The sequence below is a fragment of the Gambusia affinis genome, linkage group LG02 (assembly GCF_019740435.1).
Source record: "Gambusia affinis linkage group LG02, SWU_Gaff_1.0, whole genome shotgun sequence".
Taxonomy (NCBI): Eukaryota; Metazoa; Chordata; class Actinopteri; order Cyprinodontiformes; family Poeciliidae; genus Gambusia; species Gambusia affinis.
In genome coordinates this window covers 20,857,406-20,873,522 of record NC_057869.1, presented here as the reverse complement: position 1 = coordinate 20,873,522, position 16,117 = coordinate 20,857,406, and the positions used below count along the sequence as shown (strand labels likewise).

The following is a 16,117-nucleotide window of genomic DNA, read 5'->3' as shown; positions in this document are numbered from 1 at the left end:
ACCAATCAATCTGCCAAAGATAGGACCTTTGACCATTTCCCCAAGGAGTGTCTCCGATTGGTGATTGATTTGTCAAATGCTAAAAAATCTGATATTTTTCTCGATATTCATTAAATGAATCACAACTAAAAACTTCCACCACATTCAGTCAATAAGCAAACCTACCAACACTGATACAATTTAATGAGATTAAAAAACAACAATTCCTTAATTTGAGCGATCCTTTAACTCCATCGTTTCTGTTACTATTTTTTTTGTTAAGCCCTTAAGTAAAAAGAATAAAAACTCTGTCACAATTGGAATTAACAACTGCAATTTCCAGTTGCTATATTCCAATAGCAACTGGAATATCAAAGAAAGTTGTAAATCAGTATCTACACGGAAAACCCTGTATATTTCTATAAGGGAGATTCTTCTCATATTTTCCAAAGCAAACACTCAAACATAACTGATATTATAATTATAATATTTATCATACCCTTAAATCCAAAAACCCCTGACATGTATGACCTGCTGGAAGTCTCCTAGAAGATTCTGCAGGTAAAGACTGCAGCTAGTGGTGTTAAAGCGAATGCACAGACGGATTGAAAATAAATTTTAAAACTAAGTGGTGGACATTTATGCTTGAAATACATCAATGAATAAATAAATGAATGAATGCCCTCTTGAAATAACCTGAAGAAAAACAAAGAGAAAGGCTGTGTGGCCACAGCGACAGACACACGGCAGAGGTCACAGATGGCTTTTCAGGAGCGGAACCTCACACCAAGCGTAAAGCGTGGAAGAAGTGTTCTGGTTTGAGGTTGTTTCACTGCCCCTGGGACAGGGCAGCTTGAAGCCACTGATCCAACTATGAATTCTGCATCATATCAAAGAGTTTCTGGAAGATAATGTGAGTCAATCTGGTCAAAAGTCAAAATTGGAACTGGAAGTGGACCTTTCAACAGGATAATGATGCTCCACACACTAGCAAATCCACCAAGGAATGACTCAAAAAGACCAAACGGGAAGAGTTATGGAAAGTCGAGCTACAGGCCAGACTTGAGTCATGTTGAAATGGTGCAGTAGTGAGAGCAAAGCAAACCTTTATACATCTTGTAACTAAAATAATTTTACATGAAGGGGATAGGGGAAAGTTCATTTATTTTGTTCCAAACCAGAGAACAATCATGCAAAATTCTTTTTTTGTTACTTTTTTGCTGTAAAAATAGAAACACTATACCTTTGTGAGCTCGCCCTACCATGTGGACCAACTTCCATAAGAAAGGTACTTTAGCTTATTAGAGGCAATTGTTGGCTGCCTGGAAACCACCAAGATGACTTCAGATGACTGTAAAACATGTAACCGCTTCTTTAGACTTTATAAATCTTGTAATTAAAATAATTTTACATGAAGGGGGTAGGGGAAAGTTCATGTATTTTGTTCCAAACCAGAGAACAATCATGCAAAATTCTTTTTTTGTTACTTTTTTGATATTTTAAACATGGACATATTATGTTTTTCTTTACAAGTACATTGTTGTGTAAGATTTTCCATGTACCCCATAATTTTTCAGCAATTCACCCACAGAATCATAGTCACCAAAAATATAGAAAAACATTTATAGTTATAACAGTATTTATTAAAATTAAAGTCTCACAACATATTTGAATTCATACTAAGCTAGAATATGTTATATTTCATCACTGTAAAGCTAGAAAAGGAAGATAGCAGCAATCATCTGTCATGAATGCAAAACATTATCAATTCTGATGTGGTTGCCTAGATACACCTTCAGCAAAAGTGTGTTTTCCATCTCCCTACATGTACTAATTCACTGCCTCACTCTGCTATTGTCTGCCATTTGTCTTTTGAGCACCAACACGCTGACAAGTACCTCATGAGGATGGGGAAAAAAAAGAAAAAAAACAATACCGTGAGCACGTCCAGACCCGCTCTCATCCACATGATCACCCTGAGAAGCATTATCACAATCTAAGGGACTAGATTATCCCCAGGCTCAAAACTTCATCCTCTTTGATCCGCACTTGGGAGGGGATAAGAGGCAGCGCGGCAGGGGGACCATTACCCAGACTTCGCACTTGCTAATCACGGCAGATTCTGATCACCTTCAGGGACAGATGGACAATAGATTCATAAACATCACAGCAGAACAGACATGAAGTGGTCAAGCCAGCTTGTAAAAATGTTGCAAAAATCCTGACATAGTCTCAGAGGTGCTTATTCCCTGAAATGCATTTCAGTCATCTAAATGACGCTTGTTTTCAACTGAAATGCTCCAAGAATATATAATAAAAATTGTTTAATGAATTAGGTCTGATTAAAAATTCACATTCTAATTAAGAAGCAATAAAATATCGGTACATCTTGAGGAGGTCATTAGGAGTAAGTTGATAAAATCTGCAGTGTTTAAAAAAAAAAAAATCTGTGTACATGCACCACATCCATGAATTTACTTTAATGTTGTTCATGAAAGAGGTGCAAATACCCATCACTCCAGGTTGTTTACACTATAAACCCTCTAAATCTCTGTAATAGATCTTTGTTGTGTTTTGAGGTGAGATGGTGAGGTCAGCTGTTTATTGGCTGCTAGTAATTACAAATGCATCCTAAGCTTGCTGACATCGTCCATGGGGCTTTGCAGGCACTATCAACTAATTCAATGCAGAAACAACTACAATGTACTGAAAGTTACGCTGACTCTTATTAACGTGTAACTTGAGAAGCGATAGGAAGTCGCGGTAGGCCTAATCTGGTGTTCACGGCTTCACAGGAAAACTGCAGGAATTACCTTTTGGTTTTACAATGTGTTAAGTGATTTTTAGGTATTTAGATTGAATTGCAAAGCTCTTTTTTCATAAACTTAAGTCAGCAATTACTCTGAACTCGACTCAAAAATTTTCTACATCACATGCATCATTCTTAAGTTTTTCTGTCCTTCACCAGAGGCAATGAGAGTGTTTTTTTTTCCCCTGTGTGGGGTTGATTCCCGCATAAGGGAGGCAATACAGGGACAATAGCAGCCACCCAATTAAAGCTGTGTTGGCCTTGCAATTCCTCAAGGTATTGCCATGTGACAGTTTAATTAACCAAGCCCGTTATCTTAATTTAGCAGGATCAAAAAGTAACAAACTGAGGTTATCAGGGAAAAACACTCCTAGTCGCCATACTCGTATACTCACATGTACATGCTCTCAGTCTTTGTCAATGTGGCAAAGCTTCAGTGAAATAGATATATTTAATGAAATTTATTATGTTAGCACTGACTGCTTTATGTTAAGATACCATACTTTAGCACAAGTTTATTCTGTTGTGTAATTCTGACATCAAGGCAGGTTTTTTTGACAATCCATACAGTATATCCCTGATTGGGACAAGACTGAAGCAGGTCTTACCATTGTATGTGTTGTCTTTTTCAACTGGATTAGAACTGGTGTCTTTGTAACAGTTGGGTGCCAGATGCCATACTAGTTAAGTCTATCTCCAATTAAGCTAGCCTGGTGCCATGATCATCCAAACCTACCCTCTTATACAGATATCATATTTTAAAAACCTAATTAGGGATTGGGTGCTTTTTATGTATATAAGTATCAATCATTCAGATTTCTGAAATACCTAAACAGTTTCTTCTGTGATCATCCCGTCCACCCTACCCCCCTTTGTTTTAACATCTCTTCTTTTTCAAAAACTCCATTATCTACTGCACTGCAGGCAGTGGATGAAAGGACATTACTAGTTATGGTTGAACTGAGAAGAAGTCCTGATGCCTTGGACAGGCCTGGGCCATTTGTCTCTCTGGTTTCTGATGCAGTGTAACACGGGGAAACAATGCCCCAGGGCATCACAAATATTCACTCGCATCAGGCGTGGAAACAGTGCAGACGGAGGGGCTTTCCAATTGTATCTTAGTGATTGAAGTTGTGCTGAATTCATTGTCTCGGGAAATTTTCATACGGCAGTTCATTTTCACATAATCAAAGCTGAACAATTTCTCCACTTTGTAGCTGACTGCACAGAATTGATCAAGCAATCTGTCATTTTTACTATTGTAATTAATAACGTTGAGGAATTCAATATAGGGGGAACTCGGCACATAATATCGTGAGCAAAACTACAGCAATCAGCATGTGGCTGCTCCAACAAATCCATACAAAACCGTCTAATTATAGCAGGATATTAACAGATGGGACCTCTAAACTAGGTCTAGATATGCATTTTGAAACAAAGACATTTCTGTGTGGCAATCTACAAACTGAAATGACCTTGTGAGTAAAATAAATAATCTATTGTTCAAGATGATTTCAGAGCAGGTGTAATTTTGTTCAATGTAATTCCATAGGTGCTTCAACTGATTTTCTTTTAGAGGTAAAGTTTCACACATCAGCATAAGTAAATAAACACACACATAAAAGTTATCAGAGCCACCTTTCCCAGCAAAAAAGCTCCTGCAAGTCTCGCACACAGAGCATCTGGAAGCCTCCTCAGATGTTTGGCCATTAGCAAAAGAGCAAAAGATATTTGTGCTACTGAAGTTATGTGATAGTTTTTTTTGGAGATTATGTTTCCTTTCCACTACTACCTGAAAGGCCTGACTATATTTTTCATAATTTTCAAAACCGTTTTTTTTTTTAACATAATGGTGTCATTACAAAGTGTTATTACCATGTAATTTGTGGGTCTAGTCTTTGAGAAATATCTTTGTTGGTGCAGAGTATCAAAAATATACCTGTCTTAAAGCAAGGATGCAGATTTCAACCATCATAGGGAACAATATATGAACTAGTCATAGGTGAACTGAAATATTGGGCACTAGTTGAAAAGTCTTTAAAACTGAGTATTTAAAAGGGGGCTGTTATGTATTTTACAGTTCCATTTTACTTACTTTATTATACCACAATAAAGTAAGTATGTAACTTATAGTTGTGAAAATTAGATCAAAATATCAAAACTAACTTCAAAAAAAATTTGACCATATCTCACTTCTTGAAATTGGCCTTTGTCACTTTTAGATGATCCAAGGCAAAGCTTTCAGTAAATAGGTGCCGCTTTGTCTGAGCAACACTTAGGCACCATGAATGGTTGCCACGGGAGACTCAAGGATTTCTCAAACATGCATGAAAGAATCAAAGCAACACTCTGGGCATGTCTTTGATGAGAGAATGACATTATAACATGATATAAAGCTGGAAAAAGTTGATTTTACATAATTACACAATTAATGAAAATCCCCTCTTTTCAAGACATCTCCATGTGCAATTAAATTTCTTGTTTTGTTCTTGAGAGTCCAATATATTTTTCCTTTCCTAACATTACAATCATCTGAATCTCTGACTAGCCCAAATTTTTGTCACTTATTTATTTTCCTACTAACAAGCGTTAAGATCTTGGCGGCTGAGTTCTGTTTCAAATGTGAACTGAGATAACACAGAAAGTTCTTCAACCTGCCCATAACCTTATTAGCAACCAGGCTCTAAAGCAGTTCTACTCTGAGTATGATAGCACACACTACTGTGATACTGCTGCAATTAGTCTGGTTCTCTGAACCTCTCTGAAACTCTAAACCCAAAGTATGAGTCCAAGTTCTATCAATTTTACTACATATAAGAACATGTTAAAACATAGTACCTAGAGATTGTAGAAATGGCAAAATCTTCATTTCAATCCCATAACAGAAAAAAATTTAATTAAAATAATTTGGACCGAGATAGATATTGTGAAATCTAAATCCCTCATGTAGTTTTATGACTCTGAGATTAAAGTATAAACATAACTCTTTTCTCTCATATTTTATTATCTGTTTTAAAAAGACTTCATAGTGAGTTGGTTTCATTATCTAATTTATCACTGTTCTATGACTGTATCATTAACTCTGTCCTTATTATGCATTTGCTTTTTTTTTTTTTTTTTTTAATCAAAGGACAATAGCTTGTTCCTCTCTGTGGGGCAGAGCTTGTAGTTCGACTTTAGCTTCTAATATTTCATAGATTAAGTAAAACAGCAGAAAATATAATAATTCCACTTCAATATTCAGTATATGCTTAAAGCATTTAACATTACCTGAAGGCACTGCTATGGGTCAAATAATCTGACAGGTCACCGAGCGGCTGTAGCACCAGTGTAAGGTCGCTCTCTAAATATACTCAGAGCTCTTTAATGAAGTGCTAGTTGTCATGTCCTAATTTCCTAAATCATTTCAAGCATTTTTGTATAACGTAAGGCAATGTGGAGGAAATGAAAAGAAGAATGTCTCTGGTTATAAGAGAGAGTCAGTTTAAAAAATATATATATTTTTAACTTGGATGAAAAACTAGGTAGTAAAAGAAATGGTAATGATTATGTATATGGCTGGACGATAGTGAGCAAGTAAAAGAGGCTTTCAAAGCATATGTAAAACAGCATGGGTAATGTCTAGAATTACTTCTCACACACATGCACATACGCACGCATACACACAAATACAAATGCAGAAATGCCCGGCTGTCCGTGGACAGAGGACAGATGGCTACGGAGTGGCTCTGATCCAGGGAGTGACGATATTCTGTATCATTATAATCTGCTCCGTAGTATCCTCCCTACTGCTGTGCAGGACAACATGTTTCACCCACTGAGAGCAGACACTGGAACAATTCTACTGCTGTTCTCCAACACGCTTGCAAAAATAAACTTACATTTGGCATTTTTAACATTCTATACCTATCCATCGCTCATTCACTACTTCCAATTAAAACCCATGAACTTAAACTATTGCATATTGTTTCATTTATGTTTGTAGTTGTGTTTTTGATAAGTTATGGAGTTAAACAGTCACTTAAAAATGCTTACATCTACATATATATATTTTTAAAAATTAATTAAACATGAAGTTTAATTTATTTTTTAATATTTTCTCAAAATGTTGCCTTACATCATTTTTCCATTTATTGGTCCCCCTCTCCTGTTTGTACCAATGAAATGTGGTGAGCAAGATGTTAGCTCACAAAGAGTAGTGGAGATATAAAGGAAAAGAAAAAATAGAGTTAAATGTAGGTATAGTCACTATATTCAATATATTTTGCTTCCAGTGTGGCTCTCAGAGGTTTGTCTAAGGACCAAAGTGAGGCAAAAGAGACTTACTTTTCACAAGTGGAGCATTACAACTTTTGTTGAGGTGCTCCAATGCAGATTGATTCACTTGAGCCTATCTGTCTATCAATCTTTGTAAAACTTGATTTTGGTTTTCTTGAAATGTAATGGATGCAGACAGAAAAAAAGGAGAAAAGAAAGGAAAAAAAGTCGAAAGAAAGTTAGAGGAATACTGGATGCATTAATGAAAAGTCAATGACAAGTACACAGATCGAGGTAATACAAGATGTATCTAGTGGCAACCGCAGCCCAATGTAAAGTTTATCTAAAAACAAGCCATTACAATATTCAATAAAAGTATTGCAATCACACTTTTCCTGATATCAAGTAGTATTTCTTAAAATGCAAAACAATGTGTGCTCTAACCCTCAGGCTTTCTGAAATTCAACTTGCTTGCAGTAGCTATTGCTTTGATTCAGTTACACACATAAAAGCAAAATCAACCTTGCAAAGCACAGTTTTCGACTGTTCAATGGGCTTCTTCGCTGTTTATAGAACTACTCTGAAAAACTGCAACACATCTACACATTCTGAGTTGCGATAGTTGCTGTCTTTTAAGCACTTCGATTTAAAAGCTATGATAACACTTTAATTGTCTGAGTTGAATTCACAAAATTAACAAAGCTTTGCATCTAGAAATTAATTCCTGGAGAAAAAAAAAATGGAGGCTGCATTGCCATGGGGCTCAGCTACATAGTATTAATTAATTTCATTTATAGCACAGACACCCCATCTAGGAGGCTGTTGATCATGTGATTACAAACGGAACAACTGGGAACAGAAACATGTCTATCATCATGATGGAGCTGATAAACACTGGATTTTCTCTCTTACAACTCCGTAGGGAGATTTTATATCTGCGTAGAAACAAGTTTGGTAGAGTTGTTTTCTTTTCCAGTCAACTCCGTGGAGTTGAATCATATTCTCTGCATGTGGGTTACTAGCGTGTTTACAGCAAACAAGTCAGCCAGCATGTGTAAACTGTAAACATAAACTATGCAAACTAATCAAACCACCATGCCTCACTTTCCGAGCTCTATTGCGCGCAGACAAGGCATTAAAACAAACACATGCAAATTTGTGCACGGGGCAGGGCCTGAGATAAGCACAATGATGACGAATCTGTAGCTCGAGAAAAACACCGGGATCCATATTGACGGTCCTGCAAGTCGTAAGAGTTATTACTGACAAAAAAGCAAGTAAACAAATGATTACACAATATCACTGGAGCTTTACTGGCCCTGATGCTGGATGAAGGCTTTAACAATATGGGTGAAGAGTGATTACCCTTAAATCTCCAGGACTCTGGACTAATCCTCATCCTTAGCAGACACATTTTTTAGTAAGCTTTGAATAACATTTTCATTGTGTTCTATAGGATTTGAATTTTCTTTTTTCCATGTAATATGAGACTCTTGGAATAATACTTTGTGATTTTTGAGGATGGTCTGATTTTGATAAGCAGTTGTAGCTTCAGATGCAGGTGAAAACCATTCTCAGAGGGATATAAGGCAGACTTTTAAAGGTGAAAAGTCCAACCATGCTGTGTAGAGAGGTTATGAGGGCACTTAGGAAGAAATAAGAGGTCTTCTCACTCACTGCTTCCATAAACATGGTGTAATTATTTGCTACTGCTACCAGAGTAAAGGGATAATGTCACAGATTTACAGCCTAAGTGGTAAGAGTCAGAGATATTCATCAATCCTCTCCAGCACTAGAGAGTTGGAGATAGGCTACACTGGCTGAATGAGGATTGCGGGTGATCCGCCATGCAGTCGGGCTGAGATTTAGAGGTGGATATCACACCCAACAGCCGGCCCGGCCTGAAATAGCTTCCCACGAAGCACAAGAGGAAGGACACAAGAATGGACATTACCCTTTATAAACCACAATCATAACAATAGGATTTAATAAAACTTTGTGTGGTAAAGAAAATAGACTAATCCCTTTAAATCTTCCGTAATGAGAGGGAAGAAATCCTCAGACTGTGATAGTTCCCCTCCCTTCACCCCATAAGATTTTAGGCTTTCCGCAGGATTCCAATAGCTTAGCTGCAAATCGTCTCACTGCTGTGCGATACCACCACATCCTCTAAGAATAGGGGTGATCTGGCACATGTGTATGGCACAAAAACACTCACAAATCTTATTTGACTTTGAGTGATGCATCCTGGAGAACTGCAGACTGTTGATGGCTTTTATATACCCCACCAGGAAAAGTAAGTTGGTGAGGGTGCAATGAATCAAGCTATCGGCCCGGCCAGGGACAGACCGCAGAAAGCTGAGGAGATGAGGGACAGGAAGAGATGAAAGTCTCAGAGACAAATCCTCCCTGCCCAATGGCTCGCACAAACAGTTAGAAGAAGCACAAGCGGCTGGCTGCTGTTTTTGGATGACGCTTGTTTTTTAATCTACTCCACAAGGCCACGTTGCAGACTTTTACAACCATCCTTTAGTGGCTTTGTGCTAAATCACAATGGATAGATGATGCTTAAAAACAATTCCAATTTTTGCATTAATGATTTCTGAAGAAATGTGCAAACAGGAAAACAGGAGCTCAGGAGCTTTCCAAATTGTACTTGTATGAGGAGGATCACTGGAATGACGCACTTTCATATCTGGTTGGAACAACGGGTGTAAACACACCCCGATGGCCTAAATTAATCATGTTTAAACAGACGGACGCGATGGCATCACATGAAACCATGACTCCTCCATATGCTACCTGTTTGGAGCAATATTTGTAAGCTGACTAATTACAGTGCTCTCAGATGAAGCCTATCTCTTAGCAGCTGTTTGTCCATTAACCTGTGGAACAGTTATTTTAGCATGGGAACCAGCACACATCAACACTGCTCTAATTGCAAAAGAGAAAATAAACACAATGTTTTTGCTTTCAGCATTGAAAAGCTGGCTGTTCACTGAACATGAAGGTTAATTTTGCTGACTGTTGCCTTTTCTAACTCCATTCATTGAGAAATTATTGGTGATGTTGCTATCATTTTTTAAGTGACAAACAATGCAGGAGCAAACTCAAGAAGGATGTATTATGTGTTAAACATGATGAAACATTAAACTGGGTGACTGATTATAAACCTGGACACAAAGGCAGATCTGGATCTAAAATAACCAAACAGAGCAAATGGCCTCTCCCTCTCTATCTGTCTCCAACTTATTCAGGTAAATGAATGCATCGTTCCTCTTTTTTTTTTTTTAACAATCTGCAGCAACACTTGTTGATTTAGGCCATTCTTCCCTAATATTTCTAAGCACAATTTGCGTTTGAAAAATTTTAGTCTTGCTTTTTCAGGTCAATTATCAGTTCCTTATTAGCTGAAATTTGAATAACGAAACAAGAAACTATTTTTTCAATCTCTTTGATCACTCCAGCTCCAGCTGTGTTTGTGCCTGGAGAAAGTATTACCATGACCTGATGATATGTGCAGATTTCCTGCATTACCAGCACCCATCTTCAGGTATTTAGCGCAACCTGCTTCATAAATCCAGCAAGGAAACAAAAGTCGGCACTGGGTGCAAGACAGCTGCAGAAGTGAAACATGAATCTTCTCTTTCAAGTTTCTATCTATCAATGGGTTTTCTTTAACAAAATGCAAAAAAAAAAAAAAAAAATTCAATGTGATGGATCACAGTGTCACATATATTGAATAAAATCATGAAATATATGATGGATGTAATAACTGCAATAAGAAAGGAATTATTATGTGTCAGTGAGCCGTCACTTTAGGGACCCTCACAAGAGAGGCAACTGTTGCTTTTCAAGTTTTCATCAGATGAGTAAATGTCAAAAAGTCAGCCTCCCTGTCAGGATGATATGACTGAGTCACATCCTGGTGGCGCCATGGTTCGATCACGCCACTTTGGATTCAAAGCTTACTGGAAATGTTTCAGAAGATGTGCGTCTTCAAGCAACCTGTCATTCAGCAGCCAGATTGCGTGTTGCTTTGTTCATTTGTTGTTTTCAGAATTCACTTGTGCAGCATCTGAACTGTTTTTCTCCTTTTTCCTGTTCAGCTTGCCTCTTTCTTTCTCTATCTCTCGATGAAACATTGACTATGAACCAGGCTTTATCCCTAAAAGGGAACCCAGATGAAAAAAATTGGAACGATAAAAACTTGTTTGTCCAAAACCATTATTGACAAATGTCAAATGGAGCAGCTGACAATGTTTATGTAAATACAAAAACAGATACTTCTCTAATGAAGCAAATAGCCGTGTAAAATTTGCTCTCGATTTTTTTTTGAGTTGGTATGACTGGTGAGCCCAAACGAAAGCATTTTCTATCAGCCCATTAAGAGGAATTCTAAACATAAATACATCAAAATAGTATGGGTTATTGATTTCACCCACTACTGTAATGTGACTGTCCTGAGGGCTGTGTGTGTCAAAATGGTACATGTCAATAATGAAGTCATAAAATGCTGTTTGGGATGCATTTTTAAAAGAGATCCAAAAGCATTCATACAAGAAATGCTCTATCTGACCATGAAATATGAATGATATTCAAAGGAATCCACTTTTCCAGCAATCAGATAAAGGTTTATTGAAGGCCATGGTGAGTAGGAAAAGGGTTCCCATAGCTACATGGTTGAAAAGGGCATCTGATTTGACTTCTGACCAGTCAATTAATCTTGCAACTGCATTTTTTTAATCAAAGGGTCACCTATAATTCAAAATTAATTGCCTTGAACATGAAAAAAGGCAAACTGAGTTTGTGAGGATATAGGAAAGGTACCGTAGTGCTAACGTCTTAAGATTAAGCTGCCTCAAGGGAAGATGGGATTAATATTTTAGATGAATTTAAGTCAGAATATTTCTTTTACCTTGTCTTTGCAGGGACTAAAAGAGAAAATGTTTAATTAAGCACAGTAAATTATGTGGACTCAATTTTATTCATAGTTTTTCAGAAGCACACAGAGTTGAGCCCTTCTTTAGCTTGAAAACATCCTAATGCCACAATAAGGTCAGGAAAATCCACTGTGTGAAATCCTCTTTGATAGGCTGCTAACTTTTCTGCTGCGCTTGTTGCTTTGGGCTACTACATTCATCCGAAAATGCTACTGATAAAATTAGAAACACTGATGTGTAAAGGGATAAATAGAAATTCACACATCACCCGCAGAAGTACATTTATATGAAATATTGCCAGCTCAGTATTATGTTGTTTTGTTAACATCCATCGTTGCAATTACATCTCAGATTCAAAAGAAACCACAGAACACTGCCTATAGGATCCATCGAAGATAAAATGTCTGATTTTATTTTTGTATGTCTTTAAGTTTGCGCATAAAGCAATGAGGTATTCTATAAAACATTAAAAACACACTGCAAAAATGTGTGTTTAATCTGTTAACACAGAAGAAAATAGAATTGTACCTTTTTACTTAGCTGTAATTTACAGGTTCATTCTCAGTATGATAAATTACTTAGCATTTACAGAAAAAACAAGCAAACTGAAATGTAGGTTTTGCAAGTAAGAGCTGAATATAATGCCATCATCATTATCTTTTTATGAATGACATTATATGTGAGGGTGTCCATAGACATCACTGTAAGCGAGCACTAAGGGAACTACTGACCAATCATGGCATTTTCCTTACTTCATCAATTCAAAAGCTGGTGGAAAATGTGCAGGTGGATATTTCTATTACCAAGCCACAAATAACTGAGAAACTCAATTTCATCACCTTCCACAGTGCTGTCATAGGAACACGTCTCATGCTGTCTCCTCACAGTATCCACACTGTCCTTGTAGTATCACATTATCCTCCCACACCCCCATCCCCTCCCTGTCCCACTCATCCCTCCCGTTTCTGAAACAAAGCAGGAGGCGGTTTGATTATCATAATCCAGTTGCAGATAATTAGGAAAGGTCAGGTGGTGCACTCAAACACTGTCCGTTCCTCTCTGTGCTCCAACCCCCCGCCCTCATCCCCCGCTGTTCTTCTTGCTCCCTCTCTATTTGCTCGGACAGCCCTATCAGTGGGTAACATCTCCCAACACCACTGCCGACTGTCTGTTCATGATAGCGACTGTGGCAGTCATCTCCACAGAGGCGAGCGATGTGCTGCCAACCTCTCCGGCGAGCCAGACAAGACCGTATTAATGTCTGCTGCAGGCGCGCTGGAGCATCAATTAATCGCTGTTTAAAACTGGCAAAAATGCATTTGATATACTTAAGCTTAATTAATACATTGCAACCAATTTTGCGAGACTAATTAATCAATTTGAGACTCAGCTGCAGTGCTAAGATATCTAGATTATATTGTGTAGAAGGGAGATTGTTGAACTCAACCTGCTTTTAGTGGAGGGCAGGACAAATCCAGATATTAAAAGAAAAACCTAAACAGGATGGCAAAATTAGGGTGAAAATAAAGAAAAACTTGGTTTCTTTAAGGATAAGAACTGAGACTGAGGTGGGGATTAATTGGGACTTGAACTACATGCTCTGTGCACTGCGAGTCCTGTTTATACTGAACCAGTGAAAGAGGCCACAGTGTTCTGACAGAAAAGCAAAGAGAGCTACAGAGTAATTGAAAGGCCTGTGCTTAGAGGGAAACTGTCTTAATATGGGATAAAGAATGAAAGTTGGGGGTGGGGGAGGCAGCTGTATAGAAAGACCCATGAACTATACACTAAGTGATTAGATGTATAGGAAAAAATCCTGTAAGAAAACAACCTCAGGGACACTGACCAGTGTCAAGCTTTTTTTTTTAACCTGTTTTCATCTGAGGAAAAAAAACTGGAGCGTTGTTTCATGAACAATATGCTGTATCCACACTTGTGTGGGTTTATCTCATGTAGGTTAAACAAATCCCAGTGCATTAAACATTTTTTTTTCTCTTGACAGCTTCAGATTTAAGTGATCATACTACAAATTACTTGTGCATGCATGGAAGAGTCTATTTTTTTCTTCTCTACAAGTCATATCTTGAATACAGAACATATGATGCTATTTATTTTTCCTTAAGATAAAAACATAATTGAGCACTCAACTAGTGGTTTTGAAAGTTGATAAAGATGTGCTGGTGTAGTACCAGAGTAACGTCAGCGCTGGCCCACAGCCCCTTTCCTCCCCCACAGCTTAGCTAAACCCCTATGTTATTGGCAAAACACAGCCGGCTGCTGTCGGTTAACTGTCTAATCTCACATCAGTCGATTTCCCCAAACAAGAAGAGGGGGAGAAGTGGAACGAGACTCATGGAGGAGGAGGGGGGAAAAAACCCCTTAAATACAGATTACACCCTCAATAAGTTACCATCACCTCCGGACTTGTGGTCTGTGTGTATGTGTGTGAGTGTGTGCACGTGGAGGCATGTGAGCACAATTTGTTTTGTTCAAGAACTAAGTTGTACTGCTGAAAGACCGCACACAGAGAAGTGTATAAACATGCTGCATCTAGCAGAGCTCAAACAGCTACCAAACTCCTAAAATTGCATACTTAGTCTTTAGTCACATGCTTTTGTGTTTATAAATGTGATCCTTTGGTCCCTCATGGACAATTAAATGAAAACATTTTCAAAATGAGAAACATATGGAGCTTTTTAATTGGCCAATTTCTCTTGCCAACATGTGTGGCTTTTTTTAATTCAAAAATCAATGAAAAGGAAAAAAATGCTATCTTGTCAGACTCGCATATTGCAGCACAGAGTGTTGCTCAAATTTTCATTGTCCTTCCGTACGGAGTAAAGCAGCCCTTCTGTTCCCAGGATTAATAGCACCATTACAGAGAATCCATGTTCAGTACACAAGACCATTCTTCAGGATCCTGTCAGCGAGATACAAACTTTTTTAGTGTAGATGTTTTAGCAAATTTGTGTTTCCCGGAGTATTTCCATTATGTTAAGCGGGTAATTGTGCGCACCAAAGCAAATCTCCGGTTAAAGCTTCTAAGAGAAATTCACTGTATCTCCTTTCCCATTTCCTCTCTCTTTCTACTCTATGCATAATCTTAAATTTCTTGCCTCTCTGTGACCATGCACTAATCATGCGAGGTTGCGGGGGGTGACTGCAGCAACTCATATCTGGGGAGTTATTGTTCTACACATGTCATATGTAATCTGCCCGACCCACAGTGCTTAGAATAATTATTCATATTTAATCACCAAACTACGAGGCTACATCGCCTGCCGCTCGCTAAGTCATTTTCCATGTTCCATTATCAAAGTTTCAGAGATGGGAGCTCAGAGAAAGGGGACTAAATGCAGAAGCAGAAGTAGTTGAGCTTATAAAAACATAATGGGCTTGTCTGCTTTGATAAACTGAGGACGTGTGTAGCATGCACACATAGTCACACCCTCCAGTCCAGGCACACTGTATGCAGAGAGCAGTGAAAAAAGTGGGGCGTGGATAAAGGAGAACGATGCGATTTCATACAATAAGTGTTTAAGCAAGTACAAAAGAAATATGTCTTTAATTGTATTTTTTTGGCTGTTTCTTCTCCCGTCTGCTTAGATTTGCCAGGGAGGGCTCACCTTGTTCCAAAGGTGGTGGTTTCACACCTGCAGCCTTCAGTTTGAGGGCTTCTTTTGCAGACATATCACAGCAGGAGCCTTTGTTGGTGTCCTGGTCACTGTCAGCCTGGTCGCTGTCACCGTGGCCGCTGTCTCTGAGGCTGGCTCGCTCTGGGTCTTTGAATGTTGAACTACTAAACAACAACAACAAAACAGAAGATTTGGATGCATCAATATGACCACTTTTAGATCTAATTGACATATGGATACTCTATAGTACGTTTTGGTAACTAGCAATGACTTGAAAATAGTTACCTTATAGATTCCAGCTCTTACCTTTGAACAAACTGTTGTCTGCTACCCATATAATTAGGTTCAGTGGGGAAATTGTCCGTCTGAGGAAAAGTGAGAATAAAGTATGCAGTGTTAGTAAGAGAAACATTTTCTGTTGTAAAAACAAGAATTCCTAAAGACATACGATTAATTATGCAGAACTGTGAGGTGCAGGACGGATTAGTTGAAAG

At 38.1% G+C, this 16,117-nt stretch overlaps 1 protein-coding gene across 3 annotated transcripts in view; it reads right to left on the bottom strand.

Moving 5' to 3' along the window:
* pcdh17 (protocadherin 17) overlaps positions 1-16,117 on the bottom strand; it is a 97,199-nt gene that overhangs the window by 18,989 nt on the left and 62,093 nt on the right. For all 3 annotated transcript variants that reach the window (XM_044135826.1, XM_044135835.1, XM_044135816.1), the window contains 2 exons: positions 15,930-15,988; positions 15,615-15,787 (listed from right to left, as the gene is read on the bottom strand). In XM_044135826.1, coding sequence (XP_043991761.1) covers positions 15,615-15,787; positions 15,930-15,988 — 232 coding nt within the window. The remainder of the gene's footprint in view (positions 1-15,614; positions 15,788-15,929; positions 15,989-16,117) is intronic.